This window comes from Monodon monoceros, unplaced genomic scaffold (assembly GCF_005190385.1).
Source record: "Monodon monoceros isolate NGI ecotype Baffin Bay Population unplaced genomic scaffold, NGI_Narwhal_1 Super_Scaffold_12, whole genome shotgun sequence".
In the NCBI taxonomy this organism is placed as follows: Eukaryota; Metazoa; Chordata; class Mammalia; order Artiodactyla; family Monodontidae; genus Monodon; species Monodon monoceros.
The window spans coordinates 66,662,303-66,687,221 of record NW_021703768.1 but is presented as its reverse complement, the minus strand read 5'-3'; the positions used below and the strand labels follow the sequence as shown (position 1 = coordinate 66,687,221).

General features: G+C 40.8%; 1 protein-coding gene across 2 annotated transcripts in view; it reads right to left on the bottom strand.

Moving 5' to 3' along the window:
- Nucleotides 1–21,165, bottom strand: part of VCAN (versican) — a 113,140-nt gene extending 91,975 nt beyond the window's left edge. For both annotated transcript variants that reach the window (XM_029217545.1, XM_029217544.1), the window contains exons 1-2: nt 20,772–21,165; nt 9,203–9,278 (exon numbers count right to left, since the gene is read on the bottom strand). In XM_029217545.1, coding sequence (XP_029073378.1) covers nt 9,203–9,272 — 70 coding nt within the window. In that variant the 5' untranslated portion in view covers nt 9,273–9,278; nt 20,772–21,165. The remainder of the gene's footprint in view (nt 1–9,202; nt 9,279–20,771) is intronic.
- Nucleotides 21,166–24,919: the final 3,754 nt, after the last annotated feature.

The following is a 24,919-nucleotide window of genomic DNA, read 5'->3' as shown; positions in this document are numbered from 1 at the left end:
GGATCCAGCAACGGGAGGAGGAATTCTTAGAGAATCAGACTTTGAAGGCTAGTGGGATTTGATTGCAGGACTTTGACAGGACTGGGGGAAACAGAGACTCCACTATTGGAGGGCACACACAAAGTAGTGTGCTCACTGGGACCCAGGGGAAGGAGCAGTGACCCCATAGGAGTCTGAACCAGACGTACCTGCTAGTGTTGGAGGGTCTCCTGCAGAGGCGGGGGGGTGGCTGTGGCTCACTGTGGGGACAAGGACACTGGCAGCAGAAGTTCTGGGAAGTACTCCTTGGCGTGAGCCCTCCCAGAGTCCACCATTAGCCCCACCAAAGAGCCTGGGTAGGATCCAGTGTTAGGTTGCCTCAGGCCAAACAACCAACAGAGAGGGAGCCAGGCCTTACCCATCAGCAGACGAGTGGATTAAAGTTTTACTGAGCTCTGCCCACCAGAGCAACAGCCAGCTCTACCCACAACCAGTCCCTCCCATCAGGAAACTTGCACAAGCCTCTTAGATAGTTTCATCCACCAGAGGGCAGACAGCAGAAGCAAGAAGAACTACAATCCTGCAGACTGTGGAACAAAAACCACATTCACAGAAGGACAGACAAGATGAAAAGGCAGAGGGCTATGTACTGGATGAAGGAAAAAGATAAACCCAAGAAAAACAACTAAATGAAGTGGAGATGGGCAACCTTCCAGAAAAAGAATTCAGAATAACGATAGTGAAGATGATCCAGGACCTCGGAAAAAGAATGTAGGCAAAGATCGAGAAGATGCAAGAAATGTTTAAAAAAGATCTGAAGAATTAAAGAAGAAACAAACAGAGATGAACAACACAACTGAAATGAAAAATACACTACAAGGAATCAATAGCAGAATAACTAAGGCAGAAGAACGGATAAGTGACCTGGAAGACAGAATGGTGGAATCCACTGCTGCGGGACAGATTAAAGAAAAAAAATGAAAAGAAATGGAGACAGCCTAAGAGACCTCTGGGACAACATTAAACACAACAACATTCTCATTATAGGGGTCCCAGAAGGAGTAGAGAGAGAGAAAGGGCCCGAGAAAATACTTGAAGAGATTATAGTCGAAAACTCCCTAACATGGAAAAGGAAATAGCCACCCAAGTCCAGGAAGTGCAGACAGTCCCATACAGGATAAACCCAAGGAGAAACATGCTGAGACACATAGTAATCAAATTGGCAAATATTAAAGACAAAGAAAAATTATTGAAAGCAACAAGGGAAAATAACGTACAAGGGAACTCCCATAAGGTTAACAGCTGATTTCTCTGCAGAAACTCTACAAGCAGGAAGGGAGTGGCATGATATACCTAGAGTAATGAAAGGGAAGCACCTACAAACAAGATTACTCTAGCCGGCAAGGATCTCATTCAGATTTGATGGAGAAATCAAAAGCTTTACAGACAAGCAAAAGCTAAGAGAATTCAGCACCACCAAACCAGCTCTACAACAAATGCTAAAGGAACTTCTCTAAGTGGGTAACACAAGAGAAGAAAAGAACCTACAAAAACAAACCCAAAACAATTAAGAAAAAGTAATAAGAACATACATATCGATAATTACCTTAAACGTGAATGGATTAAATGCTCCAACCAAAAGACACAGGCTTGCTGAATGGATACAAAAACAAGACCCATACATATGCTGTCTACAAGAGACCCATTTCAGACCTAGGGACACATACAGACTGAAAGTGAGGGGATGGAAAAAGATATTCCATGCAAATGGAAACCAAAAGAAAGCTGGAGTAGCAATACTCATATCCGATAAAATAGACTTTAAAATAAAGAATGTTACAAGAGACAAGGAAGGACACTACATAATGATCAAGGGATCAATCCAAGAAGAAGATACAACAATTATAAATATACATGCACACAACATAGGAGCACCTCAATACATAAGGCAACTGCTAACAGCTCTAAAAGAGGAAATTGACAGTAACACAATAATAGTGGGGGACTTTAACACCTCACTTACACCAATGGACAGATCATCCAAACAGAAAATTAATCAGGAAACACAAGCTTTAAATGACACAATAGGCCAGATAGATTTAATTGATATTTATATGACATTCCATCCAAAAAAAGCAGTTTACACTTTCTTCTCAAGTGCACATGGAACATTCTCCAGGATAGATTACATCTTGGGTCACAAATCAAGCCTCAGTAAATTTAAGAAAATTGAAATCATATCAAGCATCTTTTCTGACCACAACACTATGAGAAGAGAAATGAATTACAGGGAAAAAACCGTAAAAAAACACAAACACATGGAGAGTAAACAATACGTTACTAAATAACCAAGAGATCACTTAAGAAATCAAAGAGGAAATCAGAAAATACCTAGAGACAAATGACAATGAAAACACGACAACCTAAAACATATGGGATGCAGCAAAAGCAGTTCTAAGAGGGAAGTTTATAGCTATACAAGCCTACCTCAAGAAAGAAGAAAAATCCCAAATAAACAATCTAACCTTACACCTAAAAGAAGTAGAGAAAGAAGAACAAACAAAACCTGAAGTTAGCAGAAGGAAAGAAATCATAAAGATCAGAGCAGAAATAAATGAAATAGAAACAAAGAAAATAATAGCAAAGATCAATAAACTAAAAGCTGGTTCTTTGAGAAGATAAACAAAAGTGATAAACCTTTACCCAGACTCATCAAGAAAAAGAGGGAGAGGACTCAAATCAATAAAATTAGAAATGAAAAAGGAGAAGTTACAACAGACACTACAGAAATACAAAGCGTCCTAAGAGACTACAAGCAACTCTATGTCAATAAAATGGACAACCTGGAAGAAATGGACAAATTCTTAGAAAGGTATAACCTTCCACGGCTGAACCAGGAAGAAATAGAAAATATGAACAGACCAATCACAAGTAATGAAATTGAAACTGTGGTTAAAAATCTTCCAACAAACAAAAGTCCAGGACCAGATGGCTTCACAGATGAATTCTATCAAACATTTAGAGAAAAGCTAACACCCATCCTTCTCAAACTCTTCCAAAAAATTGCAGAGGAAGAACACTCCCAAACTCATTCTATGAGGCCACCATCACCCTGATATCAAAACCAGACAAAGATACTACAAAAAAAGAAAATTACAGACCAATATCATTGATGAATATAGATGCAAAAATCCTCAACAAAATACTAGCAAACAAAATCCAACAACACATTAAAAGGATCATACACCATGATCAAGTGGGATTTATCCCAGGGATGCAAGGATTCTTCAATATATGCAAATCAATCAATGTGATACACCACATTAACAAATTGAAGAAGAAAAACCATATGATCATCTCAATAGATGCAGAAAAAGCTTTTGACAAAATTTAACACCCATTTATGATAAAAACTCTCCAGAAAGTGGGCACAGAGGGAACCTACCTCAACATAATAAAGGCCATATACAACAAACCCACAGCAAACATCATTCTCAATGGTGAAAAACTGAAAGCGTTTCCTCTAAGATCAGGAACAAGACAAGGATGTCCACTCTCTCCACTATTATTCAACATAGTTTTGGAAGTCCTAGCCATGGCAATCAGAGAAGAAGTAGAAATAAATGGAATACAAATTGGAAAAGAAGTAAAACTGTCATTGTTTGCAGATGACATGATATTATACATAGAGAATCCTAAGGATGCCACCAGAAAACTACTAGAGCTAATCAATGAATTTGGTAAAGTTGCAGGATATAAAATTAATGCACAGAAATCTCTTGCATTCCTATACACGAATGATGAAAAATCTGAAAGAGAAATTAAGAAAACACTCCCATTTACAATTGCAACAAAAAGAATAAAATACCTAGGAATAAACCTACCTAGGGAGACAAAAGTGTTGTATACAGAAAACTATAAGACACTGCTGAAAGAAATTAAAGATGATACCAACAGATGGAGAGATATTCCATGTTCTTGGATTGGAAGAATCAACATTGTGAAAATGACTATACTACCCAAAGCAAACTACAGATTCAATGTAATCCCTATTAAATTATCAATGGCATTTTTTACAGAACTAGAACAAAAAATCTTAAAATTTGTATGGAGACACAAAAGACCCCAAATAGCCAAAGCAATCTTGATGGAAAAAAACGGAGCTGGAGGAATCAGACTCCCTGACCTCAGACTATACCACAAAGCTACAGTAATCAAGACAATATGGTACTGGCACAACAACAGAAATATAGATCAATGGAGCAGGATATAAAGCCCAGAGATAAACCCACACACCTATGGTCAACTAATCTATGACAAAGGAGGCAGGGATATACAATGGAGAAAAGACAGCCTCTTCAATAAGTGGTGCTGGGAAAACTGGTCAGCAACATGTAAAAGAATGAAATTAGAACACTCCCTAACACCATACACAAAAATAAACTCAAAATGGATTAGAGATGTAAATGTAAGACCGGACACTATAAAACTCTTAGAGGAAAACATAGGAAGAACACTCTTTGACATAAATCTCAGCAAGATCTTTTTTGATCCCCCTCCTAGAGTAATGGAAATAAAAACAAAAATAAACAAATGGGACCCAATGAAACTTCAAAGCTTTTGCAAAGCAAAGGAAACTATAAACAAGACGAAAAGACAACCCTCAGAATGGGAGAAAATATTTGCCAACGAATCAACGGACAAAGGATTAATCTCCAAAATATATAAACAGCTCATGCAGCTCAATATTTAAAAGACAAAAAACGCAATAAAAAAATGGGCAGAAGACTTAAATAGACATTTCTCCAAAGAGGACATACAGATGGCCAAGAGACACATGAAAAGCTGCTCAACATCACTAATTATTAGAGAAATGCAAATCAAAACTACACTGAGGTATCACTTCACACCAGTTAGAATGGGCATCATCAGAAAATCTACAAACAACAAATGCTGGAGAGGGTGTGGAGAAAAGGGAACCCTCTTGCACTGTTGGTGGGAATGTAAATTGATACAGCCACTATGGAGAACAGTATGGAGGTTCCTTAAAAAACTAAAAATAGAACTACCATATGACCCAACAATCCCACTACCGGGCATATACCCAGAGAAAACCATAATTCAAAAAGAGTCATGTACCAAAATGTTCATTGCTGCGCTATTTACAATAGCCAGGTCATGGAAGCAACCTAAATGCCCATCAATGGACGGATGGATAAAGAAAATGTGGTACATATATGCAACGGAATATTACTCAGCCATAAAAAGAAATGAAACTGGGTCATTTGTAGAGACATGGATGGATCTAGAGACTGTCATACAGAGTGAAGTAAGTCAGAAAGAGAAAAACAAATACCGTATATTAACGCATATATGTGGAATCTAGAAAAATGGTACAGATGAACCAGTTTTCAGGGCAGAAATAGAGACACAGATATAGAGAACAAACATATGGACACCAAGGGGGGAAAGCAGTGGTGGGTGGGGGTGGGGGTGTGATTAATTGGGAGATTGGGATTGACATGTATACACTGATGTGTATAAAATTGATGACTAATAAGAACCTGCTGTATAAAAAAATAAATAAAATAAAATTCAAAAAAAATTGCTTTAAAAAAAATTCACTATTCCCACCAGATAGTTTGTGGTCTAAATGAATACAGTAAGGGAGAAATCTCTGAACAATGAATGATCAGTTATGTTTCATTCTCTGCCAATAAATTCTGCAGAGCAAGGTTGATGCAAATTCTATCTACACAATTTGAACAAACACACACACAGACCTTGGCCAAATAATTGTCAGAGTGAGTATAGGGGAATTTATCACCCTCTCAAGTATTAATGTCACTCTCTTGTTCATTCATTTACTAATAACTGTGCATGGCTGCATTTATTAATATTAGAAGAATATCCAAATAACTGGGTCAATGCTAGATAATCAATATAAAGGGTATTTTTAAAGCAAAGAGTTCTTCATGCATTAAAATAAATCCAGAAACCAATAGACAGAGTGTTCATTAGTTTTGCGTGCGTAGACATAAACAGAGAAAACCTTAAGATAAGAGCACTTGTGTTGACTCAACTAGTTACTGCTCTGTGATTCACTATGAACTTGGCAAGTCTGTTTCATATGGATCTTACATTTTCAATTTTTACCCCTCACATGAAAAAGTAAAAATTCTTCTGAAATTAGCCCCAAACTAATGACATCTCTTAACAGTGATTACAGATTTGCAAAGAACTTGATGCTTGGGATAAAGTACAATACAGTGGTTGAGAGCATGGACTGTGGAGCCAGACTGCCTGGGTTCACCTACGGGCTCAATCACTAAATTGATGTATAATCTTCTACATTAGCTATGTCTCTAAATCTTTTGGTATTGCAGTTTCCTCATTTGTCAAATGGGGAGAATAAAAGCATGTGTCTCATCGGAGAGCTAAGATTAAAAAGGGATAACAAAGTAAAATACTTAGAACGAGGCGTAATGTAGAAATCACTCAATACTGTTAGCTATTATTACTATTTTAAAATACCATCAAGGAGCTATACCATAAGTGTTTTTTTGTTTCCCTACTGTTTGTATGAGTTCTTTCTTTGTTTTAAGTGGAGGGTAAGTTGCCCTGTTCCTCAAGGTTCTCCCACTACTTTCTCTATAATTCCCTCCTATTACTTCCCACTCAAACCAACTCCTTTTCTCTATCTCCTCTCTATGTCTTCCCTCTTCACTGGATGCCGTTGTCCTTTCCTCTCTGTGACCTTCAACCTTTACTTCCTGAAAATGCTAAAAAGGACAGCTCCTGGGCTCTTGGATTGGTGGAGCCTAGACTCTGACGGCCATCCAGGTCATTCACTGTGGTATTCACACATTGTTTATTTATTCATTCACTTATTCACTCAACACATAAATTGATTAAGTGCTAGCAATGTGTCAGGAACTCTGCTAGAAAATAAAAAACAGCTCTCTTGAAGCTACACACCCCTTGGGAAGAAAAATGAAGCATAACTTATCATAGCGAGTGGTATGGGCTATAACAGATGTCACAGCACAGGGGACAATGGGAACATAGAGAAAGGGCTTTTAAATTGGCTGGAAAGGGGAATGAGAGCCATGTCCGAAGTCAGCTCGTCCTTGATTCCTCTCTTGCCCTCACCACACCACATCCGATCCATTTGTTGGTCTGAATCCTCCATCTCCATGTTGGAGAGATGAGAATTCACTTCTCTCCAGCTCTTCTGCCACACCCCATTTCACATACAGGTGACCACAATAGTCTCCTAAATGACCTCCCTGCTGCCACTTTTGCTCTCCTACAGTCAAATCTACATAGAATAGCAAACATGGAACTTTGAAAACATTCATCAACTCATGTCTTTCACCTGCTGAAACCCTTCAGCGCTTCCTTCAGTGCTTCCTGGAAATAAAATCTAGTCATTTCTAAAGCTACAATGCCCTATATAGATAAGAAACGTAACAGAGGTAAAGCTCACACACTCCTGGGACAGCCTTGGTTTATCTCCCAGTTCTGCTACTTACTGGTTGTGTGGCTTTGAGCAAGTCTCTTAGGTTTTCAGTTTCCTCTATGGATAATGAATGTGTCAGTAAGCTAATGTTAAGCTGTTCTTGGCTCATAGGAAGCTCTTTTCTAAGTATTAGATATTGTTACTATTTATATGAACTGACCTCTGACTATCTCTCTGTCTGTATCTCCTACTTTCTTCTTGGTCACTGCTCTCCAACTACAGTGAACTTTCTGTTGTTCAAACACACTACCTAACTTGGGCCAAATCTTAGCTGGCTGGCTCTTCCTCGTCATTCCCACATCGGTTTAAGTATGACTTTCTCAAAGACGCTTTATCACCCCCCCCGCCCCCCCCCCCATGCCATTTCCTATGATGTCATTCTGCTTTATATTCATCTATTTGGAAGTACTTGGATTGTTTGTTTACTTGTTTATCGCTTACCTCATGTAACTAAGGAGATTAGGTTTAATGAAATCCAAGAAAATGTATGACTCATCCACTGATATATCCCTGGAGACCCAGGCTAACATGTAGCACATAGAATGTATTCAAACAATACTGTCAATGGATGGATAAATGAGTGGATAGGTGGAAGGATGGATGAATAGATGGAATGATACTTAAATTTTGAGTCTTAAGAATGAACTGAAGTGGAACTGTAGAGACCAAGAGAAGGGACTGTCAAGCAGAAGGAACTGCATGTAAATAAAAGGGAATAAGAAGGTCTATGAATGCAATTGTAAATTCTTGCAGAGACTAGACGCATAGAGTGAGTATGAGAAAGAAGTGGAAGCTGAGTCTGGAGAGACCCTTGATGGGAGCAGATCACTGAAACCCAGCACAGTATCTTTTTTCATAGACCAGAGTCCACAAATTTGGAATCACAGAACCCTCATTAGATAGATATATAATTTACAGCTAACAAAAACAGTGGATGTGTACTTATCCAGTTACTAGAAAGGGGGTGGGGAGAAGGGAAGGGAAGGGAAGGGGAAGGGAAGGGAAGGGAAGGGAAGGGAAGGGAAGGGGAGGGGAGGGGAGGGAAGGAAAAAAGAAATGGAGGTGGGGGAAAAACTTGGCTATCAGCCTTCTCTCTATCTTCTTTACTTTTTTCAAACTCTGTCCTCCTGAATGTTTAATAGTCTTCTTTTTTTAATATAGAAAATTTTTGAGCAGTGTTGAAGAAAGTAGAATTTAAAAATATGCCCAGCCCCACATGTGAGCCTTTTTGCACAGTCTGAAAGTAATCTGGGAAGTTACTGAAAGCCCACTTGCTTCTTTAGCACCTGGCTCATTATTTTGTTATGATTGATTTATTTAAAACCACTGTTTTCAACCTAATAATATTTTAGCTAAAAGTGTTCAGCAATGAATAGATCAAAAATTCATCCTTTTTTTTTTTTTTTTTTTTTTTGCGGTATGCAGGCCTCTCACTGTTGTGGCCTCTCCCGTTGCGGAGCACAGGCTCCGGACTCGCAGGCTCAACGGCCATGGTTCACGGGCCCAGCCGCTCCGCGGCATGTGGGATCCTCCCGGACCAGGGCACGAACCCGTGTCCCCTGCATCGGCAGGCGGACTCTCAACCACTGCGCCACCAGGGAAGCCCCATCCTTTATTTTAATGATTCCATAATCCCATTCCATGCCCCAGTACTTCAATTTTTATTTCAATTAGTCCCAAAAAAATTGTTACCACACTCACCTTTCTGTAGTGCATGGGCTGCTATTAAGGTAGAGCACATCCATAAGATGCTCTTTATATTTATCAACATCTTGTCCTAGAAAGAAAAGAAGAAAAACACAAAGTAAATCATAAGCATTCAGGTTTGTGGGAGGCCATACATCACATTCTATTTGTGCATTATAGGTAATAAGAGTACAAGAAGCAGCTCCTCTTGGATTGTAAAAACAGGAGGAGACTTGCAATAGGAGAAGTTGTCCCAACACTTTAAATTATTAGTTTGACTCTCACCCAATGTGGTAGTTACCAAAATAATCCCAGAACCCAAACTGGGGACATATAACAACGTGGATGTGTGGGGCAACCACAACAGGGTAGGCTGTTGGAAGAACAATATAGACCACAGCCTAAGTAACTAGTGGCTAGGAGCTGGCACAAGGAGGGAGGGGCGACCACAAAATCTATTTAGAAACAGGAAGTTGGTCATAGATGGAGCAAGAGAAGATGGGGAAGCTATTGAGAGAGATGTTGCAAGAAAGGGATTCACATCAAATGTGAGGTAGGAGGAAACCTGTTGGTGGTTCATGCACATGGTATCAGAACAGAGAACAAGGATCTCAGCAGGCTTTTTAAAGCACAAATTCAATTTATTTTCTAGGAGGCTGAACAAACAAAATACATATATTGTAAGAAGCTGTTAATTACAGAAAAGGCCAGTGCTTGCCATGAGTTTTAAAGCAGTTCCAACTGTCTGAAGGGTAAAGAATGAAAGAAAACACCCTGTACTGAGAGTCAAGAAACCCTGCCCTGGCTTTGCCATTAATTTATTGTGTGAAGACATTTAACAAATCTGGGTCTCAACATGGTCCCTTCCAGCTCAAATATCTATGAAGCTATCATTATGAGGAGGATAACTACCATTGTTGGGGACCATCTAGAAATCAAAGAGCTAAGCTCAGAAGAACTGCAGAAGGCTATTTGATCTCCAGTTATTCCCTTCTCAGTTACCTTTAGGACTGTTCTATAACAGCCATTGTTGATTGGCTATCCTGTAGCCATTCCTCTTTCTCTTTTCTAACAAAACTCTAATTCCATTCTAGTATCTACCCTCCTTCACACAGCCATATACTTTAGTGGAACCTGGGTCAAACCCCAGCCCAAGGGGATGATCCTGATTATTCTATGTCAGTTACATTGTTCCCATTTCTTTTGCCAATGACTGGTTTTGGAATGAGTATATGATGCAATTTTGGCCAATGAGATGTGAGAGGATCTTGCGTGAAGGGGTTGCTCCTGGGAAAGGTATATTCATTTTAAGAAGAGAAAAAAGGAAGTGATGGTTGCTTTTCTTCACTGGACATTATCAAGATAGGATATACCTCGTGAAACTGTTGTATCTATCTTGCACCCATGAGTATATAAGATACCCTCTGGGATGAAGCTGAGAAAGAATCAGGAGAGGCAGGGCTGAAGTGCTCAGGCATTAGACCTACAGCCAACCATAACCTTGAACTTTCTTTATAGTAGATAATAAATTCCTTTATTATTTAAACCAATAAAATCAAGGATTTTTGTTGCTTGTCGCTGAAGGCATCCTAACTGACACATATTTGAGTTGGTGCCCTGCATAACTGCCTTAGAAAATATCTAAATTGTGTATGATTTAGAAAACCTAGATTAAAAAGAAGTAAATGCTGTAAGAATGAATCCAAGTCCAATTTGGGCTCAAATTCAATTTCATAATTTATGACAGCTATACCTTTACTCTTGATATTCTTCCCTACCTGATTGCTTTATTTTATATATATTGAAATAAGTGTTAGGACCTTTCTTAAAAAAATTATAAAATTCTAGATATGTCCTGAAGACCATTTTTTTTTTACCTAATACATTATATGTCTTATATTTTCCATCAATAGGCCATCTGACAACTCACAATGAAAAGTATACAGTTGATAATCCTAAAGTAACCTTGATAATTAAGTTTATTTATCATATAATTACTGAGATATGCTAATAGATGTTGTTACACACTAACTGGGAAATTATGTTTCTACATTTCTTTTTTATTAATAAGATACCACAGCAAGCAGGAAGTATATACCCATATCTCAATACTATAACAATATTTCAGGGAAAAATTAAGATATCAATTTCACATACCCTACAGTTTTCAACAAAATGAAATTTAAGATTGTATCATACAATGCTATTAAAGACAGTGTATTCCATGAGTACTAACTGAATCCAAATAAGAAACTTTTCTGTAATTGTGCTTACAAACAATAATTTCCTATTGTCCTTCAAGAAAAATTTTTCTTAATTTTTTTTCTTTTTTTCAGGAAACTTTTATAAGCTTAATGTTAAAAGTCTATTTCCAAAATAAAATTTAAAAAACTAATAAAAAGTCTATTTCCATTGTCAAATAGCCGTGAATTCAAGTTCCAAATCTTCTGCTTATACTCTGTGATTTTGGGTAAGTTACTAACTCTCTCATTTCCAGTAGCTATTTAATAGTGAAAAGCAGTACAATGAAAATTGATAGAAGAATGTATATAAAATATAGCTCAGTGATACACAGCATATTCAGTACTCAATATTTATTATTAAAATTTCTAATTCAAGCTTTCTACCAGTGTTCTCTTCCTGGTTTCATATCACTAGTAGGAAAAAGAAAAGTATTTAAAGCTCTTAGATTTGAAAATTATAACCTGGGTTACTACTACAGCTGTGTACAACTTCATGCTCACAGTAAATTGTCCTATAACTTATTTCTATGTGCTCTGAATCATTATTTAGAAACATGTTTTATCTCCTGTGTAGAACAGTAGGCTTCCGGAAGGCAGAGCCGGTATCACATTCAGCTTACTAATTCCCACAATATTTCACCCACAGTGCCAGCTTCAGAGTAGACCCTTGAGGTAGGTTTGTTGACCAAATGTGTGACCAACGCCCCTATTTCCTATTCAGAAATACATTTTGAAGAGAAGTGTCAACAAACTCTTTAAACATGGATGAGTGGGCCAATTAACACCTGAAATACATTTAATATTTACTGTGACTCAGTAATATCTGATGTTTGTCAATATCTAGAGTGTTGGATCTTATAACAAAACCAGAGGGGAAGATGTAATCCTGACCAGGAATGGGTCTTCTGCATCCTGATCTCCTGTCCAAGGCAGATACTCAAAAGTCTAACTCTTTGTGCCATACTTCCTCCTCATAAAAGTGGCTTTTTTTTGAGGGAGGGGAGGAAACAGTTCTTCATCTATATAACAAGTATACTCATCACTTGCTCAAGTAAGACTGTCCCTAAGACAAGGCTAGGGAAGGAGCCAGTGCATTAAAAGTGCAAGGGAGAGATCAGTCATGTTTTAAACATATTTGCAAAAATATGTTTAAATAAGTTGCCAACATTTAAAAATTGGAGAGTTCACACTAAGTCCCAGATCTATGACTTCTTTTGGAAAATCAGACCTGGCAGCTCAAGGTCCATATTCTAGCTGGCCAGTCATTAGCACTAAGCAGGCAGCAGCCTCTGGCCTTGGCTCCGTGCACTCAAGCTTAGCACTGGCCCCGCTTGGCCTCTCATCCATTTCCACTCCATATAACTCAAATGCCCAAAGTTCTGACCTCAGAACTATATTTCCATTGCCTTTTCCTTAGAGTCCAGGGATGTCATTCCGTTTCTTTAATTTTTATAAGACTGTGTTCATGGTCATGGTTGTTAAAGCACACCATTTGCCTTCTTTGATTTTACTACATGAGAAACTTTCTGGAGCTTCTTTGTTTTGAGCACCACTCCGACCCCCATCTCTATTCTTCTGCTCTTCTGTGTGTGGGTCTTGTAAGCATTGTTTGTTAGTGATAACGAGTCTGTCTGCACAGAAAGACCTGGGAGATATGACAGCCAGTGCCTATATTTAGTCTTCTATTCCAGTGAAGTCAATGAGAAGAGGAAAAAGTCATTGAACGATCAAGTCACAGCTGACTGAAGCTGTTTAATTGCCTGGGAGACACAAGAGACAAGGTCAACAGGATTCCTATCCGTAAGAGATGTCTGCAGAGGGGATAACGGTCAGGCCGGCGATGGGCTGCCTCAGAGAAAGAGAGAGCCAAGGTTCTAGTAAACAGATACTTAGCATTCTCCCTTGATCTTGGGGAAGCTCCACTGAGCAAAGGGTGACTTAAGGATGCAGACACAATGGTTTGTCTTCTAGTTTTTGAATTAGTTACCCTAGACAACCAATTGTCCAGGATACCTCAGCCACAAAGTAGATGTAAGGAGCATTGTCTATCATGTTGCTACGGAGTGCTTTCTCAAAGGAGGAAACGCTGTAATGCAGAGAGAGATATCATGGTTTAAACATGAAGTGTCATGAATTTGCTTCACAGGAATAATGGCACCATGTGGATACACCGCTAACATGTGACTGGATTCCTGCACCTGGACTTGGCTAAGCTTTTTCATGTCATTGCTTCTTAGCACTGCCCTGTTCTCTGCCTGGTGAACCTGTTCCTCCTTGATCTACAACACACTGCACTCTCCACTCCCATTCTCATGCTCTATTTACATCATAGCACATCTCCCCATTGTATATGTATATTTGGGAATTGCCTTTCTCTGCCCTCCATAATATAAGCTCCAGGAATGTAGCCTTTGATGTTTTGTTCACTGCTATATCCACAATGCCCAGGACACCCAGTAAATATTTGTTGAATGAATGAATATGCCCATTTTGTACATAATTGGGTGCATATTTTACACTATTTGGTACCTTACTTTCTTCACTTAAAACACAGTTTATCTCGGAGAATATTCTGAATCAGCTAATACAGTGTGTCTGTGTCATTTTTAACAGCTGCATAGTTTTCCCCTAGATAAATGTAGCATCTTTTATTTTACCAGTTCCTGTGATGAGCCTTTAAGGTGTTTCCAAATTTTTGCTATGAAATAATGCTGCAAAGGGCATCCTTGGCCATTTGTTTAGGGTGGCATTCATACCAATGTCTATATGACAATATCTAGAAGAGGAATTGCTGGGTCAAAAGGTATATACAGTTAAAAAAATTTTTGATAGCTATTACCAAATCACTTTCTAAAAAAGATGAACCTATTTACATATATGAGAGATCCAGTTTCCCCACAACTTGACCCAACACAAACTTTCATTAAACTATTTTTATCTTTATGGCTCTGATTGATGAAAAAATGGTGCAGAATATCATTGTTGTTTTAATTACTATTTCTTTAACTATGAATGAAATGGAGCAATTTTTAAGATGATGTTAAAACATTTATTTTTCTCTTTCTGCCAGCAGCCTGCATAAAACATTTGCCACTTTTTCTTTTTGATAGATTGTGGTTTAGTTTTTGTAAAAGGTCCTGGCATATCAAAATAGTTGTTAGTTTTTTGTCTCTCATATGTTGCTAATATTTTCCAGATGTGTTATTTGTTTTCATGTAAATAATTTAATTGTTATTGGTCAGATTCATTAATCTTTTCTAGTATGGCTTCTGGGTTTTACATTTTCCTTAGCATGGGTTTCACCTTTTCCTTAGCATGGGTTTCCTTACTCTTAGCTTATTATTTTAAAAATCTTATAATTTCCTCTAGTTATTTTTTTAAATGTCATTCCCTACATTTCATATTAGATCCATCTTAACTTTATTTCGGGATAAGAGATGAGGTAACGATTGACTTGTATTTTGAGTGAACCAATCCATTGTGCCCAATCCATTTATTGAATAATTCTTCATTTACACTGAATATCCATGTTCGTTTGAGCCTGTTTCTGGACTCTGTCTTCTGTTCAATTAAACTAGACAATTCTTTTTCTATTTAAATTGAAGTATAGTGGATTTAAAATGTTGTGTCAGTTTCAGGTGCACAGCAGTGATTCAGATATATAGAAATAGATATACACATATATATATATACTTTCAGATTCTTTTCCATTACAGGTTATTACAAGATATTGAATATAGTTCCTTGTGCTATACAGTAGGTCCTTGTTGTTCATCTATTTTATATATTGTTGTGTATATCTGTTAATCTCAAATTCCTAATTTATCCCTTTCCCCTTTTCCCCTTTGGTGACTCTAAATTTGTTTTCTATGTCTGTGAGTCTACTTCTGTTTTGTAAATAAGTTCATTTGTATTGTTTTTTTTAGATTCCACATACAAGTGTGAAATTAGACAATTCTTAAAACAGTATGTCCCTCTCTAACACATTTTGTAGGTTTAGTAGGAAATACATGATTTGGGTAATGCTGTTATTATTAAGATCATAGAATTAGATCAATATGAGCCCCAGGAATATATCTTAACACCATTTATTTGTGGAGTTCTCATTTATCAAAGCCCTTTCACAGGTATTCACCCTTTTGATGTTTATAACTGCATATCCATTTAATAGATTTTTTACACCAAATGTCTAAAAGTTGTGTCTAACCTGGTTTTCTCAACTAGGAAATGCAACTCAAGCTTTCTGATTCTAAGCCCTTTCTGATTCTAGTGCTCCTTCCACTACACCACAGGTAATACCAGCTCAGTAATTTAATAATAAAAACATTATAACATATATTATATATGTGTTTATCATAAACTATGTAATCTCATGTTTATAGACATAAACACCTCTTAAAATTCTTAAGAAGAATGAGGTAGGATGTACACAGAAAAAGGAAGGATGTATACAGAGAAAAAGGTAAACTTAAATGTAGATCTGCATTTACACACTTTTAAAGATGATAGATCTATCCAGAGGCATTTCAGGGAAACACAACAAACAAGCAACATTAGATAAAGATGCTTTGCACTGACCACTGAAATAGAACCACCCCTGGCACATTCAGTGATAAGAACATGGCAGCCAAATACCCTGGAGAACATATACATAATATAAATGTATAAATGTATATATAAGTAATTAACCACATTTAGGCTACCAGAGGAAACTGGCAAACGTTCACTAACTGAAGTGGAGCTTGGCCAAGACATTTATCTCTACTTCTCCTTGTTCTGATTCCAAATCAGAGAGAGTACGGGCCTTGTGTTTTCTGGTAAAGTACAGACCTATGCAACAATCAGCATGTTTTCTCATACCAGAGCCAGTAACCCCCAACAATGAGTATTTGTGAGTCCTAACTGGTTTCTCTAGGTGGGTGGTGGAATAATAGCCTACTACAGTCATTCATTCTCTTCCTCAAAAGAACCATGGGTCTGGAGAAGTTCTGTTCAGTCACAGGGCAATATCCCATTTTAAATACAGTATCTAGTGATGTTTGTCCATGAATAAAGTCAATAAAAATGTTTGAATCCCACTAGGCAAAAAGAGCTTAGTTATATGGCTGTTGGGTGACAGTGTTGGTTGATCTTTGTGCTCTCAAAGGCTCTGATGTTCAATTACTGACCAATCATTAACCACAAAGTATTTAAGAGTAATAATGTGAAGAAAGAAAGAACAATGACTATATCTTTAACATTAATCATATTCAGCCTTAAATTAACTTTTTAGGTCCTTTCCAAACAATTTACAAGGGTGCAGATATAGGTATCTTAGGATAGCACAGGTATTTCCTTCCAGTTTGTAGGCACAGGGAAAAAGAAGAAACCTATGTTTGTAAACATATATAAATCTAGGGGGATTCTTTTCAAACTTTAAATTTGAATTAAAGTTAAATCTTTTTAAACTTGAAATTAAAAGCAGGAAATACAATTTAGGGCTAACTTTATATATATATATATTTTTTATCTACTAAGGAAAACAAAGCGAAACTTTGAATTCTTACACAAATCTTTAGCAAATGTCTTGAATCTCCTCCCTCTTCCCACCACCCACAAGATGAAGGACTGTGGACTTCCTGCTGGAGCAAGTAATTGCTCAGCCACTTTGGAATCCGTGGAACCCTTTGCAGTTTAGTTGGGACAGGCACATACAATTGTAAAATCTTCCTTTTTTCACATAGAACTCAGAACCTGAAGTCAGCCTCCGAGACCTTCTGCTTGATATGCCCTCACATCCCAGGTTACATACTCCCCAAACTGGCACAGATTTTATCTCAGAAAACTAGTTGTTGCTTCCATTGACGCCTTCCTATTTTTATATTAGACTCAAAACATCCCATTTTAGGTCTTTAGAGGAATATTTTCACTGTAGGGTTGGCACAATTGCCAAGCAGTGTTTAAAAGAATTTAGGTCACAGCTTTTAGGAGTCAAAAAGGAAGGGAAAGGGGATCAAGTAGATGTCAGAATTGGAGATGGAATAGATCATTAAAACTCTGTTCTTCCAAGATAAAGCGAAGAAGTAGGAGAGTCTAAAATGTAGCACTAAGTGGCGGCATCAACTCTGGGCCGCATTCCCCCAAGTCACTAGCTCAGTCATTTCATAAATATGAGCTGAGCTCCCACTATGGGCCGGGACCGAGCTAAAGCTCCTCATGCAAAGGGACCAGAGTTACACTCACAGCCCCTAAGGTTTGCGCTCATGGAATCTATCAGTCCTTTCAATGGCAATTGTTTGCCATGCTAGACGAACTCTTTAGGACGTATGGAAGGTGATTATCCTGTAATTGACTAAAAGTGATCTTTAAAGTCAATATATGGATCACAGGATAAACTCGTCTCATATTTCTGCCAAAAATGTTTGCTTGGAGTAAATCTTTACTTCTTTTCTGTCGCAAGGGGAAAACTCCTCCTACCACTCCCAAGAAGCAAGGCAAAAAAAATTCAGATGGTTTTTTATTTAATAAGAGTGTTTAGCGCCGTCAGGATAGAAGTCTGGTCGGCTCCAGCAGCCTCCCGGAGCCTAAGCGCTGGGTGCGCCGCCGCTCCGCTCTCCCCGCCCCGCCCCTGTCCCGCGGAAGGACTAAAGCCACGCCCCCACTGGCCTCTGGGCGGGGACCCAGGCGGCGCCCCGCCAGCCTCTGCGCTGAGCGACTGCCGGTCCCGTAGTGCAGCTGTCTCCGAGCCCAAGAAGTCACACCCGTCTCGGGCCGGGAGCAGAAGCCCCAGCCCACGTGGCGGCGGCTGATGAGCCCCGGCGCTGCGGGAAGCGCCCGGTGCGGTTCTTCTCTTCGCGCGGGCTGAGGAGTGGAGAGATGCCCCCCGCCCCAGCCTCTCTAAGGGGCTAGTTCCTCCGCCTTCCCTCCCAGCACGCCGCTTCAGTAGGGTTTGTTATCGCTTTGGGGATTTAAACAATGGCTTAAAAGGAGACGCGAAATTTAGTCCAAAACCTTGAAAGGAACCCGGCCGGTCCGCTCCCGGCTGTTTGCATGTGCCCCGTCTCTGTTCCTTTCTTCTTCCCTTTCTCTCCACCGTCCCTTTCCTTCCCTTTTCTCCTTTTTCCTCGCGGCGCCCTCCTCCCAAATTTCCACGTTCGGCGAGTGTTGTGAAATTGAGGAAATTTAAATGTTGGATTAGGGTCCCTTCTTTAGGCAATGGTCTGGGGCGGGGCCCTAGCTTTGGGTTCGAGTGGTCGTGGGCCTTAATAAAATTTCCAAAAGTAAGGCATTCTGTATGATCTTTCTTAAAGTGACGTCCAAGATTGAGCGCCAAGCCCTCCGAGACCTGGATCCTCCCTTGGCCACGTGCGTTAGTCCACCAAACTGCAGGCTTGGCCCAGAGTGCCGCGCATGTCCCAGCTGACTCGGGAGAAGGCGCTTCGGCCCTTAAAGACAAGTCTCCTTCCTGGGCCCTCCAAACCCCTAGATTTACGTCCGAGATTCCGAAGTAGAACACTAACAACTGAAGGGGAAGCTAGGGTGCTCCATCCTTGAATACATGGCTGTGAAAGCGGCTCATTTGGTTTGGGGTGGCGGGGCGCTCGTTGTCCTCCACATGTGCTGCATTTCTCCATCAGGGGGCGCCCACACCCACCAAGAAACTCCCTATTCCTAGACATCTGGGTTCTGCAAGCTCGAAGCACAGCAAGTGGGGGTAGATCCGAAGGAGCGCACCGCCTCCCTCGCTCCTCCCTCCTTGCCAGCCTCCGCGGACAGAGGAGGCAGGGATTTCACACTAGCCATTCATTTGTCAGCCGTGGGGGGAGGGGACGCAGGAGCGAAAGAGACCAAGCAGAGGCTGGAAGAGGGGAAGAGAGGCAGAGAAGATGGAGACGGAGAGGGAGAGACAAAGATGAGGAACGGACACAGATAGCGAGCCTGTCCTTCCGCCTGTGGGTGTGCGCACCGCGGGACAGCTCTCCAGGCGCCGCGTAGATTTCTCCTCCCTCCCGTAGCATCTCCTGGGGACTTGCAGGACTTGCTACGGCGCAGCTGGATCCGAGAGCAAATAGTTTAAGCTATGACACTAGTTTTCTACCTCGCTCTCCGCTGCCTAACCCACTGACTGCTCCACGCCCAGTGACACAGACAGTGAGCCTGGACAACCCTGATGCCCCCCAGCCCTCACGCACCAGGGATGTAGACCGGCGGCGCCCACGCCTCCGCAGGGAGGTGGGGCGCTCCAGCCGAGGGCGTCCCCCGGAGCTGCCGCCACTCGCTCTCCGCCGCCGCAAGACCCGCCAGTAAAGTTGCTCAACTAGGGCCGCGGGCTGGGAGGGGGGGGGGGGGAAATGGAAGGAAAAGGAGGACTGCAGTAGTCCGGGCGAGAGGGCTGGTCCTAGAGGCCCCAGATTCGGGTCCCCGCGCCACCTTTGTCTGAAGAGCGATCTGAGCGCTGGTTTGCTCGTTGAGACCAGAGCAAAAGCCTCCACTTCGCTCCTCAGGGTGAGATAAAATTCTTGCACATCCCTACTGGTTCGGGGCAAGCTTTTCCCGCCCTGGCGCCTCGCAGACCTCCGCGTCGCTCCAAACACCCCACCCCCATCCCCTGCTCCCTCCCGGCCGGCTCCGGCGCACCGCGCGTAGGACAAAAGAACCCAGGGGCACCGGAGAGAGCCTTGACAGCCCCCGCGTCGCCGAAGAGACGCGAACCGGGGGCCCTGCACCTCCCCGACCGGACCTCCTCCCAGACCGCCCGCGGGCTGAGGGGGTCATGTCCGCGCAGGTCCCGGATCGCCCTGTCAGAAGCTGCTTGGGAACAGCTTTCCAGGAACGCCGGGCACTGACCACACATCAGGGGCCGGGAGCCAGGTGGCCTGCACCAAGGCGGCTTCGGGGACTTGTATGTGGGCAAGTCTCGGTGGTCCCCATTCAAACTTTTGCCTCGAGCAGGTTAAAAAAAAAAAAAAAAAAAAAGGATCAAGGTGCCAAGGGTCCCTCCTCTCCAGCTCAAGACCCCACGACGTTTCTAGGGGTTCTCTGCATTCCCTTCCCTCCCTTCCCCCAATTCCATTTGTCCTTCTACTCCCACCCCACCCCGGGCTTCTTTTGTCTGGATCTTTTTCAGCACCAAGGTCCCCCTGTATTCTTCTCTCCAAACATCCTTCTGAAAGTTACCTGCATTTTTTACAGTGCACATATTTTCTTAATTTCTCAGAGCTAGTTCTCTTAGCTTTAATTAAAGCCTTCTACCAATTACAACGTACTTTTTTTTTCTAAACTCGATTTTTTTTCCTATAAGTTTTTCTTTTTCTTTTCTTTTTTTTTTTTTTTTTAAGGGGGAACAAAAGAAACGTGATTACCTTGAAAGGCGGCTTTACTGCAGTTGAGGGGAAAAATTCACCTCAGCGCTGCGCGAATGGGCTCGGCGTTGCCGGGGCGGGTCACATAGGAAGCGCGGTGGCCTGGGGAAGGGTGCGGGATGGTGCTGGAGGATGCGGGAGGATGCGGGGCTGACCGCAGAGCCCGGTCCCAGCGCCTGTCCACAGCACCTAATGTTCGCGGCTGTTGCGCCCGCCCGCCTGGAGTTCCTCCCCAGAAAGGCTCGGGGCAGCTCGCCTGCAAGTTCAAATGCGGGTTGTGACACCCATCATCATTATATCACAGTACCGTCAGCACCGAGGAGGAGACTCAGCGAGGAGGAGGAGGAGGAAGAGGAGGAGGGTTCATTCACAGGCTCCTCGAGCGCTCCGCAGCTTCAGCCACTCCTAAAAGCCCAGGCTTGGAAAGCAGGCAAAGGAGCGGAAAGGCAGCTCCCCGCGCTTGCGGTAGGGACCGCCTGCCTCCCTCCCCAGGCACTCCCACCTCTCGGCGTTTCTTCCTGACAAGAAGTACCAATCGGCTTGGGGACAGCAGCGCTCCCCATTCAGCGACTCACTAAGTAACATCGCGCTGTGCGCAAGGAAACCACTGCCTTCCCACCCCTCCCCACCCCCGCTTCCCCGCCCCCCGTGCTGCTAGTTCTGGGTTAGGGGAAAGGAGCCCCCAGGCTCCTGCGGGGCAGGCCAGCACTAGACAATTGAGTACCGTCAGTGCTTCTTGGGAGCAAATGAAACTCTGTAAAATCAGCAAAGAACTTGGTTACAGTGTGTTTACGCGGCCACCGAGCCTGCCTGTCCCATCTGAAGGAAGTGTCAGGCTCCTGGCTTCTGCCAACCTGAAAGAGACACTGAGAAAACGAGATCCTTCTGAGACCTAGAGGGAAAGCGTAAGAATTCCCCATTGCTTTCCCCGGGAGCTGCCCGATGGGGAGCCCAACGTCATTGCGCAATCTACAAAGACCCCGGTAATAATGGGCCGGACAGGAAATTCCCCGAAGCAAATCCCTTGTCGGATTCAAACAGATCCTCTTCCCCTGCCAGAAACCTACAGAAGTCTAGATTCAGCTTTCTTCTTTCTTTCTTTCCCTCAGTGTTTCAAAGTGCCCCTCATAGGAGAACATTTAGCAATTTTTCTGAGTAACAGAGGTTCCTTGGATATATCAATCACCATCCTTGTGGTCAGGAAACGGGACCATAATCTTTCATGAGTTTATGTGATTTTTATATCTAGCCAGGTCCACCCGACTATGTAAACAGCATCAACACATGGAAGAGTCCCCTGCATTGTGTTACAAAAGACTTCCAATAGGACCTGACAGAGCAAGGGTCAACCAGTTGACACAAAGGATTTCTGCCCCTTAGAAAAGAGGGACTTTGTATCTTACTTTTCTTTGAAGTCAAGTATTGAGTTTATACAATGGAAACAAAATAAATCCAAGGTGCATATCAGTTTAACACTGGGGATACTGGAGTGGAGAGCAAACTTTTCTTTCTACACAAATATGGAAGTATTCCAAATATGGAAAATGAGATAATTCTTCTCTCTGAAGTCCCTACTTATAAAATTATATCAAACACAACACCTCACAGAGTAATGATTAAAGGAGAAAGTCCATTTTCACTCTGAATTTCTTTGAGTAGGTTGGCTTAAGCTCATACTTTAAAACGTAGCAGCCTAGACTCCTGTTGTAATGTTTCTTTTGAAAGTTGTATGTGTTCTGCATGATCATAGATTTTAATTAATAAACAGGTAGAAGATTTTGTTAGGAGAACTTCAGTCCTCAAAATGTGCATTATTTATTTATCTGTCTGTCTATCTATCTATCTACCTATCTATCTATGAGCTCACTACAGTGAACGATGTAACTATTAATTCTAGGATTTGGAAATCAACTTATTTGTTTTCAAAATGATTTATTTATTCTTAGTACAGTTATTATACGACCATTTCCAACATTGAGATTCTAGTCCATTAAAATATATTTAGAATAACAGAGTCATAGAACAGAATTGGAGTTCAACCTTTACGTTTAACAGATAAGCAAATTAAGGCCCAGAAAGTGACTTTCCTAAAATTACACGATTAATAGCAAAGCTGTTACCAGCACACAACCCTTGACTCCTGGTCCAGTGGTCTTTTCAGTGCTCCTCATAGCATCTTTATGACCGAGATGAGCTCACTCAGAAAGGGAGAAAAATGAAATAAAAGAGTCTTTATTGAAGTTTATACCCAGGCATTAGGTTAGATCTTTCTCTGAAACACTTCAAGATATATATTATTATTCTCATTTTTAAATTTGAGTGAACCTAGTTGAGTTCCAAAGGATTTAAGTGTCCTGCCCACAGCCGCTTTTTAAGTGGTAGATCTCCCAATCTGAAAAGCTTATTATCTCCCCATTACCCTGTTCTCCCTTCATAATACAGTTAAGTAAAACTTTTCTACAAAGGAGACCTAGAGCAGAAACAAGAAACTAATAGCAGATTAATATCCATTTTCAAGCAAATGTTAATGGTTAACATTCACTACAGATAATACCATCTGTACATAATGGAACATGATTAAAATTATGGGTCAGCTACTCCTTACATACTGAGATATTTTCCTTTATCTTGCCAAATGTGTTTCTCCAGCCCTCCAACGTTTTGGTTCCTTGTAGTGTCCATAGACATTACAACTCTTGATTGAGTAGTTCTATAGGGCAAAGGCACTTTCTCAGGCAGACATAACTAGTCAGAACTTGGACAAAGTTGAAAAGCTTTAAACTGCATGCCTTTTCTTTACCTTGGCTTGTAACATTATTATTTAGAAAATTAAATGCTTCTTCAAGCTGTCAAATAACCAGAATGAAATGACACCCCTGAATATCTGCTTTCTTTCTCTAAGGCAGATTTCGCCCTCTAGCTATGTATGATAGAGAAAGAACAAAAAGGAAAGCATACCTGGTACATCCAGGGTAGAGTCTACAGCTGTATTATTTCTATGTAACTCTCCTTGAGGACATCTTTATCTTTCTTTCTTTGTTTTTTCTTTCCTTCCCTTCCCTTTCTTTCCTTTCCTTTCCTTTCCTCTCTTTTCCTTTTCCTTCCTTCCTTCCTTCCTTTCTCTCTTTCTTTAATCAAGAAAAAGAGAATGAGAGAAAGTTATTTCTTATTCTCCTATGTCTGAAAAGTCATCAAAAGTTCTTGAATGAGAAAATATATATTTGCAGCTTTTATAACTAAAACTATATTTGCCCAATACACTTGTCTGAATTAAACAGTAATTAAAATATCATTCTGTGCATCCCCCTTTAAATCATGTCCTTGTACTGGGGATGTTCTGTATGTAAACTCCATGGTCCCAGGTGTAGATAAAACAAGCTCTTCATTCCCAGCGCTGGTGTCTACAAGAAACCAGAAGCCAGAAGCTACGTGCCTTGCTTCATTGCCTTGATCTTGTCTTTAGGAACTTGGCTGAGGTCAGAGGGCAGCCAGCCAAAGACTTAGAGAAGAAAGGTGTAGATGTCAGGTGGGTCTCCAGAGAATTTCATTATCTTTATCTAAACCTCCTTCTGAGGTCCTTTAGGATCACATTTCAGTCTTCTCCTTTTTTATTGATCAGGTGAAGTGTTCTTAGACATCGTATTATCTGTTGCTGCACTAGGAATGACAAGGTTCCAGTCCCATCCACACTCCGAAAACAGAGTTCACATTTCAAGTCCCTGATCTGGCTGATCCTAGGCACAATGAAGCAAATATCCTCTCTGGGTGGTGAAAGAATGTGAAAGATTAAAAATGCACCTTTAATGAATTCCAAAGACCCTAGAAAAAGGAAGTCAACCCTCTAAGATTGCTTTAAAAAAAAAAATTACAGATTAGGGAAAGACATTTTACCCAACACTTCAAATCTTCTTTGGTTTCTAGGAAATGCAGAACTATTCAATAATATAAGGTCTTTGTTGCTTTCTTTAAAAAATAAAAGAAACCCTACAAAAGGCAAAGTGATGGTGACAAGCTCATTACACTTTAGCCTGAAGTATATAAATTACTCAGAGAAATTAAATACAGACAAATATCCTTAGAAAGCCATGAAGAATGTAATTTTTTCCCCCAGAAATCAGATACCAAGCCTTTGCTCCCCAACCTCCAAA